Genomic DNA, 22446 nt, shown 5'->3' with positions numbered 1-22446 from the left:
ACTATCTTAAGAATAAACACTACAAGCATGTGTACATCTTGCAAAATGTCTGCTTTTAGTAGGAAAATCACTTAAAATTGAATTAGAAGAAGCAATGCTCAACTGAAGTATTTGTGCTATGTTCAAGGCCTTCAAGACCATCTACAAATCCATAGCTAGCCCCACTGTTTCCCTAAGGTAGAGATATTTGCCTCTTCTGGACCGCACAAACCTACGTGAGCCCACAACCTGGTTCATGAATGTTAGTCTGGTTTCAAACACTATCTCCTCCAGTTTTCTGCTCTGAGTGTCGCAGTTCACTCTGCTTTGTCAGACCTGCTGTTTACATCTGGCCTGTGAATAAAGAGGGACATTTCTCTTGAGCCGTTCATGTGGTAACCTCAGAGATATGAAAAAGGGACCTTCCTGAGCGCTTTCTTGTGAGCAGAAGAAATGGTGCTCTCTGAGATGGTGATGGGATGGTCTGCTGCAAGAGGAAGGGGATGATGGCATATTACCCCTTGTTAGACGAGGTGCAAGGGCGCTGGCTGCTAGCAGAGGTTGGGAGTTGGTCTTCATGAGTAAACTTCACCCTGTTCCTACAGCAAATGAAAAAGACTGCATATTTTCCAGTAGGGACCAACCCAGCATGTGTGCCACGAGACTCTGTCACATGTGTCTTGATACTGCTGCTGCTCTGCGCTTGCACGTATGATGTAATGGGACTCTAATGAATATGTAAGATCCATGGCACCATGGTCACACAGTCCCCTGGCATCAAGTCTCTGGCTTGTCTTGCAGTAGTTTTCTATTCCCTCAGTGAACCAGCTTAGTCTGCCCTCTGTCGCCCTCATTGAGAGGGTTTGGGCTGTTTCATAGTGGCCCCATTGGACAGTGCATAGTGCACTTACAAAGGATCATCAGGCCCCTGCAAACATGAAGATATGAACAGTTCCCCCCAAATCCTCCTTCTGATTGTCTCTTGGGAATGCAGAGGGGAAGTGTGGTGCACAGGCAGCAAAAAAATCCTCTCAGGATGAGTTCATTCTACTTCACTCCTGCAGATAACATGCTTGACACCTTCTCTCTACTTCTTAGCCCTTCTATGACCCTTTACCTTCTCAGCCTATCCTGATAGGCTCTGCATGTGTCATGTTGTCACAGATGCAAATTGTAGTTAGACTAATGATCTCAAACTTTACTGTCTTCTCTCTACAGTTCAGGTGTAATACTTTCTCATTTAAATTAAAATACTTTTTTACTGTCTTTGGAGTTCCCTTAGAAAGATAATAGGGAAATTAAGCATGCTAGTGAGGCTGTCAAACAAATGTCCTTTCAACTCAGGAGCATGCAGCTGACCTGTCCCTTGACAGACAGGTGGTCCCAGCAGAAGAGAGCTCCGTTACTTCCAAATATTTAAAGATTTTATTTCATTGCTGCAGTTAAGGAAGCAAAAAGAAAACCCACAAAGGCAAAGGTTTTACACAGACTTTCATCCTGCATTTTGAACTAATTAAGCAAAGCAGGTTTCATTGCCTTCAGTGGTGGTACTCACACAGCAGAAATTAGGCACATGCTGATGTGTTTTGCTTGATGGGGTCAGAGCACTTAGCACCTTGCAGCATTCAGCACTAGATGAAATATGTATTGCAGTATGTATTTCTGAAGTTCAGTTCATGTATTCTTTCCATCTACTGCATTAATTTATGGAGTAAAGTATCAGGTAGCACAAGAAAAAAAAAAAAGCTTTCTTGCCTTATGTTATCACAGATGTAAAAGAACAATATACATTCTAAGATCAGTTTTAATTAATAGGGATCACAAGACAGAGACCAGTAGTATGAGAAAACTCTTACATTCCTGTTTATCTGTTACTTTCACTGAGAAGCCATTTAGTGTTGTCCAAGCTCAGGTTGGGTTTGCTTGTGTATATCCCCAAAGAAACATTTTCAGTGATTTCTCCAAGAGATTTCACAGGAAAAGTGGCATAAAGCAAACTGAGTTCACCATATGCTAGGCTAATACTTCAACCCTTACACTGTTGGTCCTATTTGCTTTTCTCTGACACTTATATGCCTCAGCTGACACATTTGTAAATGCTGTGGTGCCAAATTTGACCAACTTTTGCCAATTTTCTGGCACCTAAAAATACTCTAAATGCCCATAGCCTAAATGGCAGAAGAAGTAGCTCTCGATTTTTTTTCTGTGAGGGGTAAAGGCATTTTCTTTATGAGCTTTAGAGCCCACGTTTTGCAGAAAAACAAAGGAAGACACAAAAAAGAGGACAAACATCAACTCAGACTGTAATGGGAGACTGATAAAAGGAAGTAACCAACAGCCAAACCTTACTTCTGACAGCAGTAGATATTTGATCTGCTGGTGGCATCTGCTGCTGCATTTCGAAAAGTCATTTGCACCAGTAAATAGTGAGCGCAAAAGAGTGCCGCCCTTCTTTTAAACTGTTTTTGATTGTAGGAGGTGTAAAGCAATGGAGAATCTCTTGAGTGTTGACCGAGTCATACACCATGCATCTGAAGGGGGAACTCAGCCCTCTTTTTAGCTGCCTTGTGAGAGAAGTCCATCAAAGTCCATTAAACGCAAAGATACCACAGTGGCTCTAGCTTGCAAACCATGGACATCTGGGAAATAAATTCTGGGCACATTTGGCTGTATGCGTGCATGCCTCTTACACCCTTCCCTGGGCAGCTGCTATCAGCTGCTGCCAGAGATGGGGACCTAAGCAAGGAAGGTCTCTAGTCTTAATGCGGGCGACTGCTCTTAGGCAAAGCAAAGGGAAACTGTCCCTACCTGTGTATGTTTTCTTCCAGCTTTTTCACCTTCAGCTCATCCTCTTCTGACTGCCTCCTTCTGGCTTCTTCCTCTTCTGCAGAGCCAGCAGGAATTCCCTGTAGCAGCCATTTTTCCCGAAGAGCTTTTGACTGTAAGGTAAAAAACCCCAAACCTTAGGAACAGACTGAACAAAAACCATCTGAAGATTGAGAAGGAGCTGCCTGTGCTGCTGAATTTTAGATTGTCCCCACTGAATTTCTGATTACTGATTTAGCCAGTCGATTTCAGGCAATCCATCAGCTGTTTATCCAGATGTCAGGTCTTCCAGATATAGGTGTGTCAGTTTTACAGTGCACACTTTATTTACTGTCAATGACTTCTTATGAAGTTATTTTTAGTTCCTAATAAAAATAAAGAGTTTAAACCTCACAAATTAGCCAGTCCTACAAGAACTGAAATCTTTAAACAAAAGTGTGGATCTCTCGTGAATGATAAGGCATGTCCTGGAAGAACTAAAACCACAAACTTCTTAAAGCCTCAAAACCAAAAAAGCAGCGTGCTCTAAATGTAACGTGCTTCATGAAGGATAAAATCAGTCTGCTATTAAATTAATAAAAGATGTTATTTTTGGTTCACACCATGGATGTGTCTCCATACATTTACAGGCATACATACAGACAGAGAGACACATTATACATTCACACAAACACACACATCACCTCTTAGACAGACACAACTCAAAACAAACAAAAAGTCTTCCAGAAGCCCTGGGTATCCCAGGACACAGCAACACTGTCACAGAGAGCAGCAGTAGCCTACACCCAATAGAATTACTCTTGGCAGTTTTGCCTTGCTTTCTCTACCAGAAACGTGGCTACAACCTCATCTGGCTGCTGTCTAATCCAGCGGCAGCTCACCCAGGGGAGTTCACCAGTGGAGATGCACTGGTTGCAAGCAATTCTTTAAGCAGCACATCAGTCTGTGTATCTTGTTTGGCCCAAATCCTGCCAGAGGGTTGCAGCAGATCAGTTGGCAGACAGGACGAGCACTCGCTGAAGGGTAAATCAGGAGACCAAAGCCATGCAGGACTTTACCCCTTGGCAAGAAAGACATGGAGCTGGTGGGAAAAATGGTCAGCCAAAGGATCAACCAAACTAACCCCTTGCATTGACCAGAAAAGGGGAGTCTTGGTTTTGAATTCGCAAAGCGATTCACAATGCTGGTTCAAGGAACCAGCTGTGAGAGTGTGTATCCTCTCCAGCAAAGGGGAGCTAATAAGGAAATCATCAGTTCAAAGAAACTGAGTTTCAGAGGCTGCCCAAACCTGCAGGATCAGCCTTTTCAATGCCACGTTCATTGCTGGAATGGAACCTGACTTGTGCAAACTATGTATAATGGAAAAACATTCACCACCAAAAGCAGGCTTCAAACCCGGCCCAAAATAGAAAGATTTTTGACATGACAGACAAGGCTTACTTGTTAGTTTTTGTGTGTATATATAGATATAGTATCTATGCACAAACTATTCTTGTCACTCCATGGCCTATTTCACATCAGGCCATTAGATTTTAATAAGGCAGCAGACAGAAAGCAATACAAAACACACAAGTGAATTAGACTTCATAAATGAATCCAGCTTTCACTGACTTTAACTGTGCTGTGCACCAGGAGTTCTAGGTGTGTTTTAAGTGATTTCATTATGAATTAGTATTCCTGCATGACGGAAAAGGTGTCGCGCTCTCATATGATGCAGTCATGTTCAACAGTTTGACCTGCTGATGCTGGAGACATACCTCACCCTGCTGAACTCAGCTTTGCTCATAGCCTCCAAGGTGCTAGTTCATAAACCCTAGGGATGGCTCTCTCCAGCCATAGTTTCTCCATTTTGCTGCTCCTTTTGCTGCTTCTTTCATCTACTAGTGCTTCCTGCTGCATTTCGTGGGCTGGTAGTGAGATTTCTCTGTGGGACCTTTGCTTTCCTGTTCAAGCCAGCTGATTACTTCCCAGAAGTTTCATCAGCTCATTCAGGCCCAATGTGCTATTGAAATGTTCCCTCAGGGGTGGACTCCCAAGTCATCACATGTACCAAGAAACAAAGTGAGACAGTCAAAGATGGATTTACAGGTCCTGAGGTGCTAAGCATTTAACAACCTGTGCTTTGGCATTTAAGAGGTCTCAGTAGCACAACTCAGTGGGTACCTGCTGGGCTAGATCCAGCATGAAGCAGCATGAAGGATGTTTGCTCTTTAGAAAATGGCTGGCTTTTCTTTAAAAAGAAAGGTGGTCAGTTGCATGTGGAACTATATTGCTACATGTGTCATACTCAGCGGTGGTCTTGAAGCTGAAATCCTGAGTGATACTCAGTTGGAAAAAAAACCCTCAAGTTTCTAAAGACCAAACTCTAAAGATGAAGGCAGCCTTCTCTGTTTTAAACTTGTTTTGATATGTCTCCAGCAGTCCTAATAAAGGCTTTGGCAAAGCACTGCTTGGACAGCACTGAAGACATTCAGTTAACAGTCACTCTTCATTTGCTACAGGAGGACAGATAAAATCCAGGCTTTTTTCAATGTGCTTTTACAGGATCTCCATACTGATTCTTCAACAGGGAGAAGCCAGCCCCTTCAGTACAATGGCTGTACACCAAAAATAAGATATCTTGTGCAGCCTGCATTTTGGTCTTTGTTTATGTGAAACATTTAAGCTACAAAATCACATGATTGCTGTCTCCCAGAAGCCTCTTTTTTGACCTATTAATAGTATGAATTTGAAACTGGAAAGCATCAATGGGATTTTTTAAAAGACATATTTAGAGACAAGAATGCTATGATCTACTAAAAATCCTTCCTCTTGGGTGAAATGTCAGCATATTTTATCTAAAACAGGAAAGCTGGTAGCTTTGATGTTTCTCGCTCTCCTTTTTAAGATGAAAATTAAGGCATTCGTTAAATACTACACTGAGGGATCCAGACAAGAAGATTCTGAGAAATGGAAACATTTATAAGAAGCATTCCTTAAAATTCAGAGTTTCTATTTGCCAAGCTGTTGAGGTTACGTATATTTATACACCCACTGCGAATACAATAAGCAAACAGGCAGGCACACGTCAGGGGACTGTGCACAACTATCTGGCTGTCCGGGAAAGATTTTCTCCCCTGCCAGACAACTGACATAGTGCTGAGGCAGTGGGTAGGGGTGGAATAATCTCTCACCTCCTTTGAGTAAATCTTTCCCAGGGCATTTTCATCAGAAACCTGGAGGGAACCTTGGCACACATGATGAGACCAAGGGTGGGTAGGGTGCAATAGGGAGGTGGGTGCTTGGGTCCCAAGCTTAGCGCTTGGGCACAGCTCTTGGGTATGAGACAGTCCAGCGAGGCAGTCAGCATCACGGCAGTCCAGCCAGATACAAACCAGAGCCAGATGTGGCTTGGAAACAAAAGACGGTTCACTGCCATCTGTCCTCCACAGCTACAAAATTTGGGTTATGCTTCTTGAAAAAATATTGCAAAATCTTATCCCAGGAAGAATAGGGGGTGTTTCTCAAATCTGCTGAAATGCTGAAAGGAGAATGCTTGCATGAGGATGGAGCCCAAAATAGCTAGCTGTACGAGTTATCCCTGCTTTACAATGTTGTGCATTTGCTTTACTTAAGTCTGTGATAAATATGGCCGCAAGCTAGTATTTCAGCATTGCTCCCCTTTCACTGTCTATTAAGAGTTTTAACTCTCTCCTGCGTCTTGGAACTTCTTTATGGACCAGAGTTGAGCTGTCTGATTAGACATTGTCAAAATGATAGAGGGCTCCAAGAGTGACCAGATATATTATTGTAAAAATACAGCTATTTGTACAGCTCATTCCAGTACTGGAACGTGAATATGCTGTACTTTTAGAAGGCGCCATTTCACCGGTACAACAGCTACACTATGTACAGTTTGGTATAAGTATTCCTTCATTTACTGCAAGAGCACAATTTCTTCAGGGCTAAATCCTTCAGCAGAAATTAGATCATGTCATTAAAAAGGCTCTCTGTTACTGAAGTGGAAAGGGCACTGGGCTTGTGATGCTCTAAGTCACCAGCGCTCTCAGGTGATTTGGTTTCTCCGCACACAAGTGAGATTGCAGAGATAACTGGCAGCTCCACGTTTATTTTGTTCAACTGTAGGAAAACAGAGTGAGTTTTCTGTACCATGCAAAAAAAGAAAAAAAAAACCAAACAGGTCATGATTCTGTGAACAGATCATGATGAAGACAGAAATAAGTGAACAGATGTTGGACAGGACAGAAAGAAATCATGCCAAAATGTTTGAATGCAGTAGACACAGTCATGGCCACAAATGTGGTGCACAGCTCCCTTACATGCTACTTGTTCCAGTTTCATGCTTCAGGACAGTAAAGCCTGAGGTCTTTAAGCTGTTTACATTTATCACTAGCAAGGAAATAATGCATAGTCCCTCAAATGCACACTGTAGAATTAATATTGTACTGAAAAGAGAATCCTTACTTTCAATGCTATATTTTACTTCAATGTTGCATCAACAGTTTAAGTATTGGGGAACATTTTACTATAGCAAGTAAATCTTTTTAGCACCATTCTCATATACCATTATGTCCATGACACGCTACCTCTGGACTCCCCGCTTATGAAAGGTGATTAATTCTACCCATCAGTCTTGCTGATTTTGGACCTACTTCCATAAACATTGCTGATAAAGAATGTCCCACATGAAGCGTGGCAGTGTCTTAACCTGAGGCCTAGATGCGTTTGCCAGATTTGCTGTTTGAGTCTTTGTAACAATATAAAAGCCAGTTCTTGCTGTGCTGCTACCTTTTGAGGTAGTTTCTTCAAGCATTTTTTTTTTTTTTATTTACAAGTGGTTAGAGGGGCAATCAGTGCTATCTCTCCTTGAGAGCAGTGCTTGCTAAAGTGGAGCACTCCTCTGGCTGCTGAGTAATTTTCAAGGAAGCTGATGATCCTGAGAAGAAACAAAGGTCAAAAGTTGACCCAAGACAGCCTCCTCCAGTAAAATGTGCCTGCTCTTGAGAAACACTACTGGACGTGGACTATTCAGGGTAATGATGCTCTTCTGTGCTGTGCAAAATGGGCAATAATGATCCCTGGTGTAATTCCACTGAAATCAGTAGTGCTACATCAAAGGCACTTTTACTGAAATCTTTGCCAAATTGAAGTTTTGCCAAGAGTCATTGGGTTTTGAGGTTTGAAGATCACCAGACATTAACAATTTAGAGCTGGAATTATTTATTATTATGAAATTATTTTCTCCTTACATGCATTCAGTATTTCTGTCCTGGAAGAAAGATGAATGCAGGAGGTTGGTTCCTCATATTCTCAAATCTGTATAAAACCAGCCCACGCCCCACTAAAAGAGTGCAATAAACCTCTTCCTTCACCTGGCAGTGTGAGAGTCAGATATTAGCCCCAAACACCCCCATTAGGATGCTAGCGTAATTGGCTGCATATTAGATTTGCTCTTTGGATTTCAGAAAGCTCCCTTGGTACAAAAAGGCTGAGTTTTCCAGGCAGATCTGGAGCTCTGGAAGCAGCGATGAGCCCAGCTTTGCTGTTTGGCAGTTACCTGGAGCCCCCTGCACAGGGACTGCAGCTTTATCAGCCACAAGTGGGAGGTCTTCCTGGAGCAGCAGAGCCTGCTCTGTCTGGCTCGATAAAACTGGGTTTGCAAGGAACACAAGTGCAAGAATGACCACCACTAAAACTCCTCTAGGATTCCTCTCTTTTCCTTCCTACCCCGTTCCCATGGCCGCTCCGAACACTGCATCTCTTGCTTGCCATATTTTTAGGCAGCTTTCCCTGCTATCCAGCTGGCCTCAACCCAGCTAGTGCAGATTACCCGGCAGGGCTGGGTCTGACCTGCTGGTGTGCAGCAAAGAGGTTACTGGGACATGTACCGAGATTATAGAAAGACTTGTTCCTTTGCCAGCAGACCTTCCCTTGCCTTCCAAAAAACAGGAAAAAAAATATTATTTGCATGACTGTAGTGCGAACAGGCACGTTAATATTAGATGCCCTTGACCATTCATGAATAAAGATGCAAATGCAGAGAAGGGCTGTAGACATAAGCAGTATGATGGGTAGGTCCATCTTGAAATAAGCAGCTCTTTGAAATGTATTCCTGTGTGATGCTGTAGTACTTCATTTTCTGGTAGGTGAACAGAACAGTCCGACTCTTTGCCCAGCCTGTTGCAGAGTTTTGCTATGTGGGGTTTCAGTGAGAGAAAGCCTGTGTGCAAAAAGGAAGAGAGTTGTGGTCCTCAGCAAATACAAGAGATTTTACTTTGCTCTGCTGCAAGATGGATGTGGCCTTGTACTGCACGACTAGCCCTGGAACAGAACAAGCAGCCATTTCCAGCTTGCTGGTATGATCTGGTTTTGCATAGCAGCAAAACTTTCTGTTGCCTTTCCAGACAGCTAAAGACACTTGTTCTAGCCTGAGGAGCATGTCTGCGTGATACACGGATATGAGTCAAGCATTGCCCAGATTAGGGAATTAAGTCATGCTGAAAAACTTGCAGCTTGATTGTAGTCTTGACTTCAATCACAATGTCATAGCTAACACAGGCATAATTTGACAAAAAGCAGTATGTTAGCTGGTAGAGTTTAGCCAGCCCAAGACCAAACAGCATGTTTGTAAAGCAGATCAAATATCGTCCTGAAGAATTGCAAGTTTGTTGTTCTTCGTCTTTGTTCAAGAAATGAACAAAATATTTATTAGAAATATCCTAAGGAAGTGATGTCTTAAATTTTTTTTTTAAGCACCCTACATGTAGACGAAGAGTTGCAAACGTTTTCCAGCAGTTAGTTAATAAGTATTCACCTCACAGAATGTTAAAACATTAACTAACTTTTTTCAAGCATGTTAAGACCTGCCCACTGTAATTGGCAATCTTTTGTGACCAGGCATCAGAGACGGACGGCTTAACCTCTTCCAAAGTTTCTTCTCAGTCACACAGGTACAGGCCACCGTGTCACTTGCCTGATTATATTCCCTTTTCGCAAAACCCTTACTGCAGCAGACCCCCGAGCTCAGGATCACCGGTCCTCAGGTTTTGTTTCAGAGCTGCTCAAAATTTTCCTGGTGCCTCCAAGACAACGTGCTTATCGAAGGGACCAGTGTCCTGCCCGTCCCAAGGCACCTATCTCCTCTTTTCCCAAAGATCCTGGGGTGACAGAGGTTTGCTAGAGCACCAGTCAGCCACTGGGCAGGGGTGGCAAGGGGGGTGCATGGGGGAGTGAAAAAATAGTAAATAAGTAAATAAAAATAAACGATGGCCAGTATTATGATAAGAATCGCCTGGAATCGTTGCAGCCAAAAGACTTTGCAGAGATAATCCTTGCCCCTTGTTTGTTTGCTGTAGCTGGTACATTTGACAGCCCTTAGCTCCCCTGAGTATTTATTCAGTCACTGCTCTTTCTCAAAGCAGGCGTTCGGCACAGCAACTGCGCAGACAGGAGCACATTAAACAGTGCGATGTGACTGCAGAAATGGGTGAGGGAAGCCTGAGATAGCTGGCACAATTTGCGTTCACTTGGGAAGGGCTATATCTCAGCTGGGTGCCCCCGTGGTAAGGCAAGGGGATGCAAAAGCAAGGCTGCAGTGTCAGCCGCATGCGACCGCAGCTGAGGATGCACAGGGAAGGCATGTCTGTGGCAAGCTACCTGACGGGTAGGTGTGAGGGTAGCTATAGCTCCTTCAGGAAGGTCTCATGCTTTGTCTGTTTAAAAACTCTCAGGAACAGAAATTTCAGCTGTACAGATAGAGGGCCAATTAGGAATGCTTCGGGGCGAAAAAGAGCCAATTGTTTTATGTCCTCAGAGTAAGCTTCCCATCCATTAGCAAGATCACCAGTGTAAATATTTTGTGTGCATTGCTTTTAAATTGCTCAGGTCCCATATTTTATTTAACTTTGTAAACCAAATAGACAGTTGTTTCCATACAAAGATGATGAAGAAGAAGATATAAACCCCAAGTTCTTTCAGCTGCAAGGAAACCCACCACAGCAAAAGGCGTTGCCAAGACTCCATGAGAGAAGACACAAAATTTGTGTCTCTCTTGTTCAGATCATTCATCAGCCACAGAGCCTGGGTCTCTACAGCCTAGTTTCACTGAAGGGGATTGTAGGTATGGCCTGAAACAAGGTAAGAGTTTCTAATATTCATTAAAGGCTCAAGATGACATAGAGAAAAACAATAACAATGAGACAAAAGATAACTCAAACACAGGCGCTTTTCTACATATATTTTCTACACATCCGGGCTACCAGAAAGTTCTGCTTGAAGTAACAGGTGAAAACAAAGATGCTGATACCCAAGCTGGAGAGTTGGGGTTTATTTTTTGGTATCTCTTTTTAGAAAGTCTGTTTAAGATTTCATGCTTCATCATGGCAGGATGATAATATTATCTCTGTCCAATTATTTGACATTTCACTTGTGGCAAGATTAAGCACCATAATGAGAATAAACAATAAACAACTGCTAGCGGCTGCTGCAGGGGTGAGGAGAGGGTTGAGGGGACCAGGCTGTCCCAGCAGGCACACACTGGCAGTGCGGGGTCACAGCTTGCAAAAGGGGATGCTGCAATGAGGGCACACGTAGTCCTCAGGACGGTGGCCTGACCTGGGAGCAGATTTCCCAGGGGGGCCGTGGGACTTCCATCCTGGGCAAGAGTCCAAATGTAATGGGGCGAGGATGGGCATGGGAGCAACCTGCTCCTGTTGGTGGGGGCACGAGGAGACCTCCAGGGTCCACTCACACATAAATTACTTTATGACTCGGTGAGAACATCTCTGTTTCCCAGGGAATGTTGGAGGTGGAGTAAGAAATAGCTTCAAGCTAGCTGAAGTTGCTGGACTTTGTATGGTTGGACTGAAAAATTGAGTAAGACCTTCTTTTACAGATACACACGTGAAAAGAGTTTGATCACACTTTTATATCCTGCAGCCAGGAATTTAGGTGTACTTTGGTTTTCGCTATGAGTACTCACTCCATGTTTTCAAAAGAATTAAAACATGGTTTTGAGAGAAGAAAAAAAAAATAAATTAACTCTTTTTGGAATAGTTAACAGCCTGAGATTTCAAAAACTGGCAACCCTCTTCCCCCAGAAGGGATAGGCTTTGCAAGTTATCATCATTACTGCACAGCCACAGTTGCTTGTACTATTATCTTCTGAAGGAATAATTTCCTCTCTACATTCAGCCTGTCCTCAGCTTCAGTTTATCATTCCTTCCCACATACAAAAAAGACAAAAAGAAAAGCTATTTTTCAGAGATTCCTTTATTTTCTGGTCCTAAAAATTCTTACATTCATTGTTTTAAAAAGCTGGATTCAGGTAATGAGAATTAATTTTTGAGCACGTATCAGGCCATTGGGAGGGGCTGGGGCTGAAGTGAGCTGTATACATCCTCGAGCTACTTTGACACATTCTGGCTAAAACAAAAACTGTTGGAATGGCAGTGACCTGCTCAAAGGACCTTGTTACTGGTGGAAACACGATTGCCAATTTTGATGAATTTCAAGGAAGTCCTGCCCGTATGGGGACACTTACTTACATTGTCATCCCAGGACAATTCTGCCCCAGTTTGAAGTACAACTCACAAAACAATAAATTTTTCCTGAATAAAAGCATTCTTGCAGAGGGATTATACCAGAATAATGACAGTATATTGAGCTGTGTGCCAATGATATGCAAGCAGGTAACAAACACGAGTTAAAGGACTAAAGCTTTAATCTCTTTGGGGTATTCAATTTGTATAGCTGGCCTGGAGAAATTATTCTATCACAACGAAAAGATTTTATCTAGTAATAGGCATTTTGTTTCCTGATTACTTGAAAACATACGTATTTTTGAAATCTCTCCTTTCCAAACGCTACTTCCCATCAAGGATATCCTGAGGTTTCTTACTCTGTAAGCAATTAAGAAAGAGCAAGTGCCCTAAATCCTGAGGCTGTGCAGTCCTATTCCCTCTGCCACTCCCTTTCTGGCCTAATGAATGTGGATTCCTTTTCTGGATCATAAAACAGGTTAGCAGAGAGGCAGAAAGTCTCTCACTTCTCAGCTTAAATCCTGGTGGGAGGTCAGCTTCCCAGGGTAAGGTAAGGTGGGCATCACCCCAAAGATGCTGATGCACACAACGGGATGAACAGGATGAACCCCTGTGCTCTGGAAATGGAAATTTCTCTCCAAATTATCTCTTAACCTCTCCATGCCCCAGAAGTGCAGTTGGGAAATGGAGATGGCAGGACCTTCCAGTCTCACAGGGGTGTGGTGGGCTCCAGCCCATTAAAAACAGAGGGTCAGCCTGGGACTATCATAGCAGACATCACATACCAGAAAGAGTGCTCGACTATTAATAGGAATAGGTTCTGAGGGCTATTTCACTGACCCTGTAGAGAATGGAAACTGTCCATGACATCATCAAATATTTTTTGTGTGCTTGACAGAGTCACCATTCAGTTTAAGGGTTAATTTACTTGAAAATCATAAAGGGATTCAACATAAAGGAATAACAAGATTCTGCCATTCACAATAGTTATCTCTGTTTTTCCACATTGTTGCATATATGTGTGTGTATATATATGGAGGAATATATATATATATCTATTTATATTCTCTGACAGCAGTTATTTAAAAACTAGAATAAATTGAGGATAGCGATATAAATGTGGAACAATAAAATTAAAATTTATTTATAGATAAGATAGTTTTAGCTAAAACCATACCCTAATAAAATCTCTATAACATAAAAAGGCTTTCCTTTCCTTCCCTTCAGAGTAAAGATGTAATTGTGTTATAGATTAAGTGTTCATGAACTGCAGCCTTTAAGAAGCAGATGTTAACAGAAATAGGTCCCTAATATTTATACCACTCCAGAAATACAATAACTGTGGTAAATGGATTTATTGTAATAGTTAAAGTAACAGCAGAGAAGTAATTTTTCATTCAATTAGAAGGTTCTGTGCTGTTTATTTTATTACCAGCCGCCACCAAACAGAGCTATAGTAAACAATTATAGAAATTCTGTTGAACTAACTACAGATGCAGCCAGATCTTGGAAGAAACACTTCTACCCTAGAGTTTATTTGAAATAGTAAACATCTCCATTAAAACAGGCCCGCCCAAGCACTGCCTAGTTGAACGAGTTCTTAAAAGCAGCTGTTTGTAGGTTTTCTCTCCGGTGCAACTAGTCAACCAATATCAGTTACTGTTTTTCTCAAGAAACCACATCGTACTGATGGATACCGAAGACAGTGTGCTTGAGTAAGGTGAATTTTGCCCACTTTTTTGATTTCAAACTATAGAAGCTGGAACACCTCCCATTCCCATACATGTGGCAAGTCCCCTTTGTAAGCGTATGGCCAACGAACTGCTGATACATTAAGTTTAAACTCTATCTACTGTTGAAAAACAAAACCAAAACACATCTTGTGTTACACCAAAGAAGAAGGATGATTTTGGAATTAAAGATTAAAGTTGGTGGGAGGTAAGGAGAGCTGTTGTAAATTGCCCCTCATCAGAGGAAAACAGCATGTTCAGTCTCAAAAAACGGGGCTTCAAAGCACCTTTACATGTTTTCCAACACCAAGGGCCTTTCCAACAAAGCATCTCATTGTAACATAGACAGATACGCCTTCTGCCTTTAACAGAGTGCCCTGATGGCTCTGGAGTGCCACGTGGATGCGCTCACCAACATCCCTACTTTCGAGCGATTCACAGAAGAGGTGACATGCCTTTCACTGTCAGCAACGAGGGGATCCAGTTTTTAGAGCCTATGCTACTCCAGACTCTCTCCTACTCCAGACTTTCACACTTGGAGGGTTTTACTTGATTAACTCAGAAACTCACACACATCATTAATAGCTAAGCCATGTTTTTGTCCTGGTGTCCTCAGCCATAATGCCGTTGGCCTCATTCTCAGGAGCCTTTGCAAAATGTCTTGCCAAAGCCTCGTCTGCATCCAGTGGTGACATTTACTAACTCTAGCATTTGTTGGGCTGTTCTGCCTAAAATGACGAGGCAGACACCGCTGTTCCCTTATTTTTAACCAGGTATGTAACAAGGGAAAAATGAATGAACTGGTAGTAGAGTTAAGCCATTTTGCCAGTGGTCTATTTGGCATGAGCAACTTGAAAACTGCAGGTAATCCAGCATAAACATTTGCAATAAACTATTTCTATTAGATATTTTTCCTATGTGAACAAAATTGTCTGAAATTAACAGAACCCCTGTAGGTTTCAAAACCTTTATTAGGTAACCAAACATGCTATTTTACACAGTGTATTTTAAAAAGAAAATTACTCTGGCAATGCATAAAAATGAACCAAAACCATTGAATCCTGGCACGAATGTCTTTGGGTGAACTCAAGCTATTACACTTGCGGGATCAACCCAGATACTGCAGATGCAGGATTAACCCAGATACTATTTTAAAAGGTTTCTCCACAGCAGATTTTCATGAACACTGATATGAAGTCCTTACACTCTACACTGACATCAACAACCTCACAGCATTTTGAACAAATACATGGGCTTCCTAGAAAAGCCTGGTCTTTTGGACCAGAATTTATGCCTTGCATAGAATTAGCTGAAATTCACACAACTCAGGAAATGAACCATATTCAACCTGGCACCTCCAAAGGAAAACGGATCACAGAATCATAGAATTGTTTAGGCTGGAAAAGACCTTTAAAATCATCAAGTCCAATTGTTAACCTAACACTGCCACATCCACCACTAAACCATGTCCCTGAGTGCCACATCTACAGATCTTTTAAATATGGTGACTCAACCACTTCCCTGGGCAGCTTGTTGCAGTGCTTGAAAATGCTTTCAGTGAAGAAATTATTCCTAATATCCAATCTAAACCACCCCTGGCACAATTTGAGGCTGTTTTCTCTTGTACTATTGCTTGTTACTTGGCAGAAGAGACTGACCCCCACCTCTCTACAACCTCCTTCCAGGTTGTTGTAACAAGCAATAAGGTCTCCCCTCAGCTTCCTTTTCTCCAGACTAAACAACCCCAGTTCCCTTGGCCGCTCCTCTCAAGACTTGTGCTCTAGACCCTTCACCAGCTTTGTTGCCCTTCTCTGGACATGCTCCAGCTCCTCTATGTCTTTCTTGTAGTGAGGGGCCCAAAACTGTTATTCAAGGCGTGGCCTCACCAGTGTTGAGTACAGCAGGACAATCATTTCCCTAGTCCTGCTCACCACAGTATTTCTGATACACGCTGGGATGCTATTGGCCTTCTTGGCCACCTGAGTACACAGCTGCTCATATTCAGACAGCTGTCAACCAACACCCTTTTCTGCCGGGCAGCTTTCCAGCCACTCTTCTCCAAACCTGTAGCACTGCATGGGGTTGTTGTGACCCAAGTGCAGGACCTGGCACTTGGCTTTGTTGAACCTCATACCGTTGGCCTCAGCCCATTGGTCCAGCCTGTCCAGATCCCTCTGTAGACCCTTCCTACCCTCAAGCAGATCAACACTCCCACCCAGCTTGGTGTTGTCTGCAGACTTACTCAGTCCCCTTGTCCATATCATTGGTAAAGATATTAAGCAAAACAGGCCCCAATACTGAGCCCTGGGGAACACCACTTGTGATGGGCCGACAACTGGATTTAACTCCATTCACAACTCTTTGGGCCCAGCCATCCAGCCAGCTTTACCTAGCAAAGTGTACACCTGTCCAAAATGTGAGCAGCCAGTTTCTCCAGGACAATGCTGTAGGAAATGGTATCAAAGGCTTTACTAGAGTCTAGGTAGACAACATCCGCTGCCTTTCCCTCATCCACTAAGCTGGTCACCTTGCCATAGAAGGAAATCAGGACCTGTCTTTCATAAACCCATGCTGACTGTGCCTGATCACCTGGTTGTCCTGTATGTGCTGTGTGATGGCACTCAAGATGATCTGCTTCATCAACTTCCGTGGCACCAAGGTCACACTGACAGGACTATAGTTCTCCAGATCCTCCTTCTGGCCCTTCTTGTAGATGGGTGTCACATTTGCTAACCTCCAGTCAACTGGCACCTTCCCAGTTAGCCAGGACTGCTGATAAAAGATGGAAAATGTCTTGGTGAGCACTTACACCAGCTGCCTCGGTACTTTTGGGTGGATCCCATCTGGTGCCATACACTTGTATGTGTCTAAGTGGTGTAGCAGGTTGCTAACCATTTTGTCTTGGATTATGGGGACTTCTGCTCCCTCTCCCTGTCTTCCAGCTCAAGGAGCTGCATACCCCAAGAACAACTGGTCTTACTATTAAAGACTAAGACAAAGAAGACATTAAGTACCTCAGCCTTTTCCTCATCCTTTGTCACGATGTTTCCCCCTGCATCCAACAAATGGACTTATTTTGGGCTGTGTGAGCCAGACTGGGGGGCCATATCAGATTGGGGGACTATATTCATAGCAGACTTGTAGCCCCTGGCTTGCAGAGGCTCAGAGCAACCAAGGTGAGGTGGAGGGAGAATAAACAGCTTTTCAAACAAAAAAAGCAGCCTGGCAGGCCAAATACCATTTTGGTCAGCACACCACTAAGCAACCAGAACAGTGAACAAAGTATGAAAAGAAAATGCAGTTTGTTTGGTATTTCTCCACAGAGAATGGGAAATATCCCCAGCCAGTCCCTCTATTTTTTTTTTTTTTTTTTTTTGAGCCTGGGGTGTAGCTGGCCTCCCTCTGTTTAGGAAGGGCCTAGCAGCAATGAGGATGAACTCTGCAATCCCAGATAGACCTCTGCCATCACCTCATCCAAATCTCCCAGCAGACAGTAGTTTGGTGGTACAGTGAGGTGGTACAGGCAGCTCCTGGAGCAGCAGTCACTGTGACCACTTCCGTAAAAGCAACATACTTCTCCTCTGATGACAAATGATTCCACTGAAAGGAGAGGTAAAGAAGCTCCTATCATATCTTGATGCTCGTACTCACACTCAGGTTTACAGACCTTAAGTCTGTATCTGCTTTCAGCCGAGAAAGCTGCCACTTAAAATTTCTGTGCCCTGATCTCCCCTTAGGTTCCTGTGTGTTTACTGCTCTTGCTCCAGGCTGTGAGCTAAACAATAAAGGGAAATAGTTCATTTTCACGTGTGTCACTCAAGAAATCCATGCAGCAAGACTGAACCCCCGCTAGTGGCAATCTGCACATCAGGGCTGAAGTCAGTGCCAGTTTACACCAGCCGAGGGGCTGACCCCACTGCACCACCTTGGAGGTTTTACTTTCCCCTATGGACAATGATAAAATTCAGTTTAGCAACAGCTATATCAAAATACACCAGATGAAGTAGAAAATTCCCGAAATGGCTTTCCAAAAGGTTCTGCTTAAAGAATTTCATGCAAAAGCATAATTCAGTTAGCGTGGAAACAGTTAACATGATAAAGGAAGTCCTCAGCTTTGCAGCAAAAGGAAGAAAAGCAAGCATCATGAAGGCACTGGAAAGGCATCTTACTGCCCTGCTGCATCAACCTATGGTCGTCAGAAGAAATTCTCCCTCGCCTGTAGTCAATGGCAGCCTGAACGAAATGGCTACTCCTGTTGCCCCACACAAATGCAACCGCATCATTGACTGATTACACCAAAGACAATGTGTGACATTCACAGATTTATGGTGAACCTGATGGAGCATTTGTGTAGTTTGCAATCAATTACTTGGGCTTAACTGCATCATGTTTACCAGAAAATGAGGAATAGTTTAAAGAATAAGATGGCAGGGGCTCGGAGAGGCAGGAGAAGGATCCTGTCTCTAGCATAACTTGAAGTCTGGTCTTCAAGTGCAAGCGTGGGCAGGGAAGATATTCTGCGCACCGTCTCCCCACGCAGGTGCACTGCTCACACACACACACACACACACACACTATTGCACAAGCAACCTAAATATCTTATTTTAAAAACACAGCCCAGCTCATTTGCTGCAAGAACAAACTGTCCAGTCCTGATCATCTTTCTCAGATATTTTAATCACTGAAATTCTTCTGGCTCCCCTACTGAACTAATCTAATGCGATTTGACCCACAAACGCGCACTGGTTACAAAAAGATCACATGTACATTTCTGTTCTTCTCTTTGCTATGCACAAATGTAAAGATAAACTCTGCTGCTGACAGGAAGGATAAATGGTAGAAATAACCAGGATGGCTTTCAAACGATGCTATCTGCAGCTGTCATGGAGTCCAACAGGGACTGGGGCTGCTCGGCACCCTGTTAAATATCAAGGCACCTCTCCATGTAGACACGCACATATGCACCAACACCCTCCCTGCTGGTGCATACATGCCCTTTTTATTATGCTATGTACACCTAATAACTTCATCCTACAATTAAAGCTTTACACACACACATACACGCATGCTAACTAACGCTCCCTCTGCAACACACACACACACACACACACACACACACAAAACCTAACGACAGGCACCAGAAAAATCCAACACAGCTCTGCAGGCAGAAAGCGCTCACCGAAGCCATGCAGCGCACACCCAATCCACAGCGATTGGTGTCTTATCATTATGTATAATAAATAACAGCGTTTAATAATAACAGCACCGCCAAGCTGCCTGCGCTCACACCCCCCCGACTCCGTGCTCCTAAGCCGTTTCTGCAACATGGTCCTGTGCATGAAACACACGGAATGAAACGCAGGCAGGACACGATCACTGCAAGAATTAGGCTCCAGCAGCGAAGGCTGCTTCATGTCGGAGTGGGCTCTTCCCAGCTTTCAGACGTGTGATCTGCATGTCTAATAATGAACAGATTTATCAATCCATCATTTCTGGCATCAGTCCCTTACCTTGAAATGCTGCAGCTGAAGTATCTGGTCCTCAAGCTGTTGTCTCTTGCCTTCTATTTCTGTCTGCCTTTTCCTTTTCTCCTTGGAAAAATAATTTGAGAGACACAGAGAGAGAGAGAGAGATATCTCGTTAGAGAAACGGAGGCTTTAAGGGTAGCAGATTTGTAAGAGCGTGTAAGCAGTCAAACGCATCTGTACAGATGTCACCAGTCCCATTTCACCTGCTCCTCTGCCTGCTGGTATGCAAACAGCAGCGTCCTGGGAAGATGCCAGCCCCAGACTAGCCGGTCGCTCGCCAGCAGGAGAAATTCTCCTCGCTCGCTCCCGGCAGCCGGAGCAGCAACAGAGTGCACAGTCCCAGAGGAGGGGAGAAAACAGGCATAACAACTGAGAGGGAAGTTAAAGGGACAAAGATGTGCTTTTGCATTGGAGACGTCGGGCCAAAAAAAAAAAAAAAATGTATTGCGTGGTGCAATTGTGTGACAGTAAGGCGACACGAAAGCAGTGGGTGGCATCACGGAGGAACAGAGCCAGGTTGCAGACGGTGCTTTTTCCCCCGTGAGGTTGGTGGTAAGGCTTTCCCCAGGCTCAATGGGGAGAAGGTGTTTCAACCAGATTGCACGGGATTCACCTGCAAAGCAAATGAGATGGACAAAGCCCAGCTGGCTTTGTTTAAAATTCAAGCCACCGGCACACGCTAGCAGCTGGCCCTCACCGGCTCGCGGAAGCTGGGCTGACCGAGTGGCGCCAAGGACAGCACGGTCATTTCCACAGCTGAGGGCTTTCACGGTCACGTTCGTGAACACGGCTGCTCACCCGTGCCCAGGCTGCTCCCCTCAGCAGTCAGCACTCTCTCAGGTGTTTCAAGAGGAGAACGCCCTGCTTTTCTCTCCTCCAACACCTTCCTCTTATGAAGGATCCACTGTTTGCCTTTCGTCAGTCTTCTGCGCCTTGCGGGGAGCATTTCTCCCCACCCATCGCCAGCCCAGATCAGGTTCCCTCTCCTGGAGGTCTTTTCTCATTTTAGATTTTGCAGCCAAGGACAGAAATACTGAGTAGTAAATGAAGGCAGTCAAATAAGCATACAGCCTCAGTTTTTACCAGAACAACAGTCTTCATTCCCTACACGTGAAAGCAAGTTTTTGTTATTTAAATATTTCAGTAGGTGTAAGGTTGGGCTTGAAGGCTTTTGAGGATTCCTTAAGTCCCCAGAGTAATTCTTCTGTCTCATCTCTAGGTGCCCTACTGATGCTCTGGGAATTCTACACTTTTCAGGGATTTCAAACCGTCATGCCTTGTCCTCAAGGGGCACATGATAAGATGCTGCCTCTGCAGAAATTAGTTGTGTTTATATTGGACTTCAAACCAGGGCATTTTGAGTGAAAGCATTACATTTACAAGGAAGATCAGGGAACTTTTTGTTTTTGTTTTTGTTTTTAATGCTAACGTCTCCCAAAACAAAGCAAAACATGGAGATAGATAACTGTCTGAACCACTCCTGCCAAAAAGTGAGACATCAAAACAGTGATGTGAGGGCTGGAGTAATGAACCCAGAAGAGGCAAAGCAGTCAAATGATGCATATGTCAAGCAGTTCTGTAATGTGTTGCACACTCTTACATGATGATTGTTTGTGTATATCTACATCTACACACGCACACTCCCTACTGTCTGATGTACGTAAGAATACTACTGCCAAACAAAAATATTCTGCTGAAGTTGTTTCAGTATAGGAAAATTGGCTTTTTGGATAACTAAACGTCTAACTAAATGTCACAAACAGTGTCTGTCTTCAGCTGAAAACTTAACATCTCGCTGCTCTGTGCACGCAGAAAATAGTTTGCATTTGTGCACACATAAGCATATAAAATTTATGAGTGCACCTTTAAAAATCCCTCCTTATATAAAATTGATAGTCTGTGGATCATCCCTCCTATCACTCCTCTGATCCCCATCCCCCCTTTGCATTTTTGAATGGAACAGGATATTGGATGGCTCAGGGGTTAAAAAACCCCAACATTGTTCAGGAATCTCTCTTGCTATTTTCTTCATTCTATGATATTAACAGCGTACTTTGGAGACTGAAAAACAGAATTTGTTCTTTGCTATTTCCTCAAATAGCTGGTCAGCCATGGACTGGAATAAAGTAGTTCTAAAAGCCATTTCACTTAATGGCCTAATATTCTCAGCATAAGGATAATTCTACCCTGTTTAAGCCAAGCTGGCCAGATGACAGAACGATTGGGTTTCACGTATGTAGGCATTAACACCCCACATCTGACACTTCATAGGCCAGCATAAGGCACCTACATCTTCACAGTTAGCTGACCTACATTTATATGTGTGTGTGTATATACATACATATGTTTTTTCATACATATATGTATTCAAGCCTTCATGAAAACCTTCTTGATAAAGCACATGATAGAAATCACCACGGTACCTCCTCTGGCTGGTTGTGTCGTACTCTATAATGGATGTGACAAGACAGCCTTATAAAACATAGATGGAAACTTCTTTTCTTTGTGAGAAAGAGAAAGCACTTAGAGTATTTTCCCTGCAGGCAGCAACACAGCAGGCACTAAAATACTTGAACTACTTACTAACTAGTGGGCTTCTGGAGTTAAATTGGAATATTGCTCACGTTTCCATATCACTGGCTTTCAGTCAGCCTGACTGCATGCCTCTGCCCTCTGATTTTGTACCACAGCTATGGCTGAGGAGTATGACAGCAAAAGTTTTTTTGTTTTTTTTTTTTTTTTAATCTGAAGACTGTGTGAATTGCAGCATTGGTAATTAGCTATCATGATGTTTCCCCTTCAGGTCACTAGATCACCTTCAATTTAGGCTTTTCCCAGTCACTG

The 22446-nt window shown here is 43.3% G+C and overlaps 1 protein-coding gene across 2 annotated transcripts in view; it reads right to left on the bottom strand.

Moving 5' to 3' along the window:
- The window catches only part of LOC309683639 (paralemmin-1-like), a gene marked incomplete at both ends in the record, with an annotated part of 126365 nt that overhangs the window by 60372 nt on the left and 43547 nt on the right, over positions 1-22446 (bottom strand). For both annotated transcript variants that reach the window (XM_082497963.1, XM_082497964.1), the window contains 2 exons: positions 2788-2918; positions 19585-19665. In XM_082497963.1, the coding sequence (XP_082354089.1) occupies positions 2788-2918; positions 19585-19665 (212 nt within the window). The remainder of the gene's footprint in view (positions 1-2787; positions 2919-19584; positions 19666-22446) is intronic.

The sequence above is a fragment of the Vanellus vanellus genome (assembly GCF_965231255.1).
Source record: "Vanellus vanellus genome assembly, chromosome: Z".
Taxonomy (NCBI): domain Eukaryota; kingdom Metazoa; phylum Chordata; class Aves; order Charadriiformes; family Charadriidae; genus Vanellus; species Vanellus vanellus.
The sequence above is the reverse complement of the archived record's forward strand: the minus strand, read 5'-3'. Positions and strand labels throughout refer to the sequence as shown.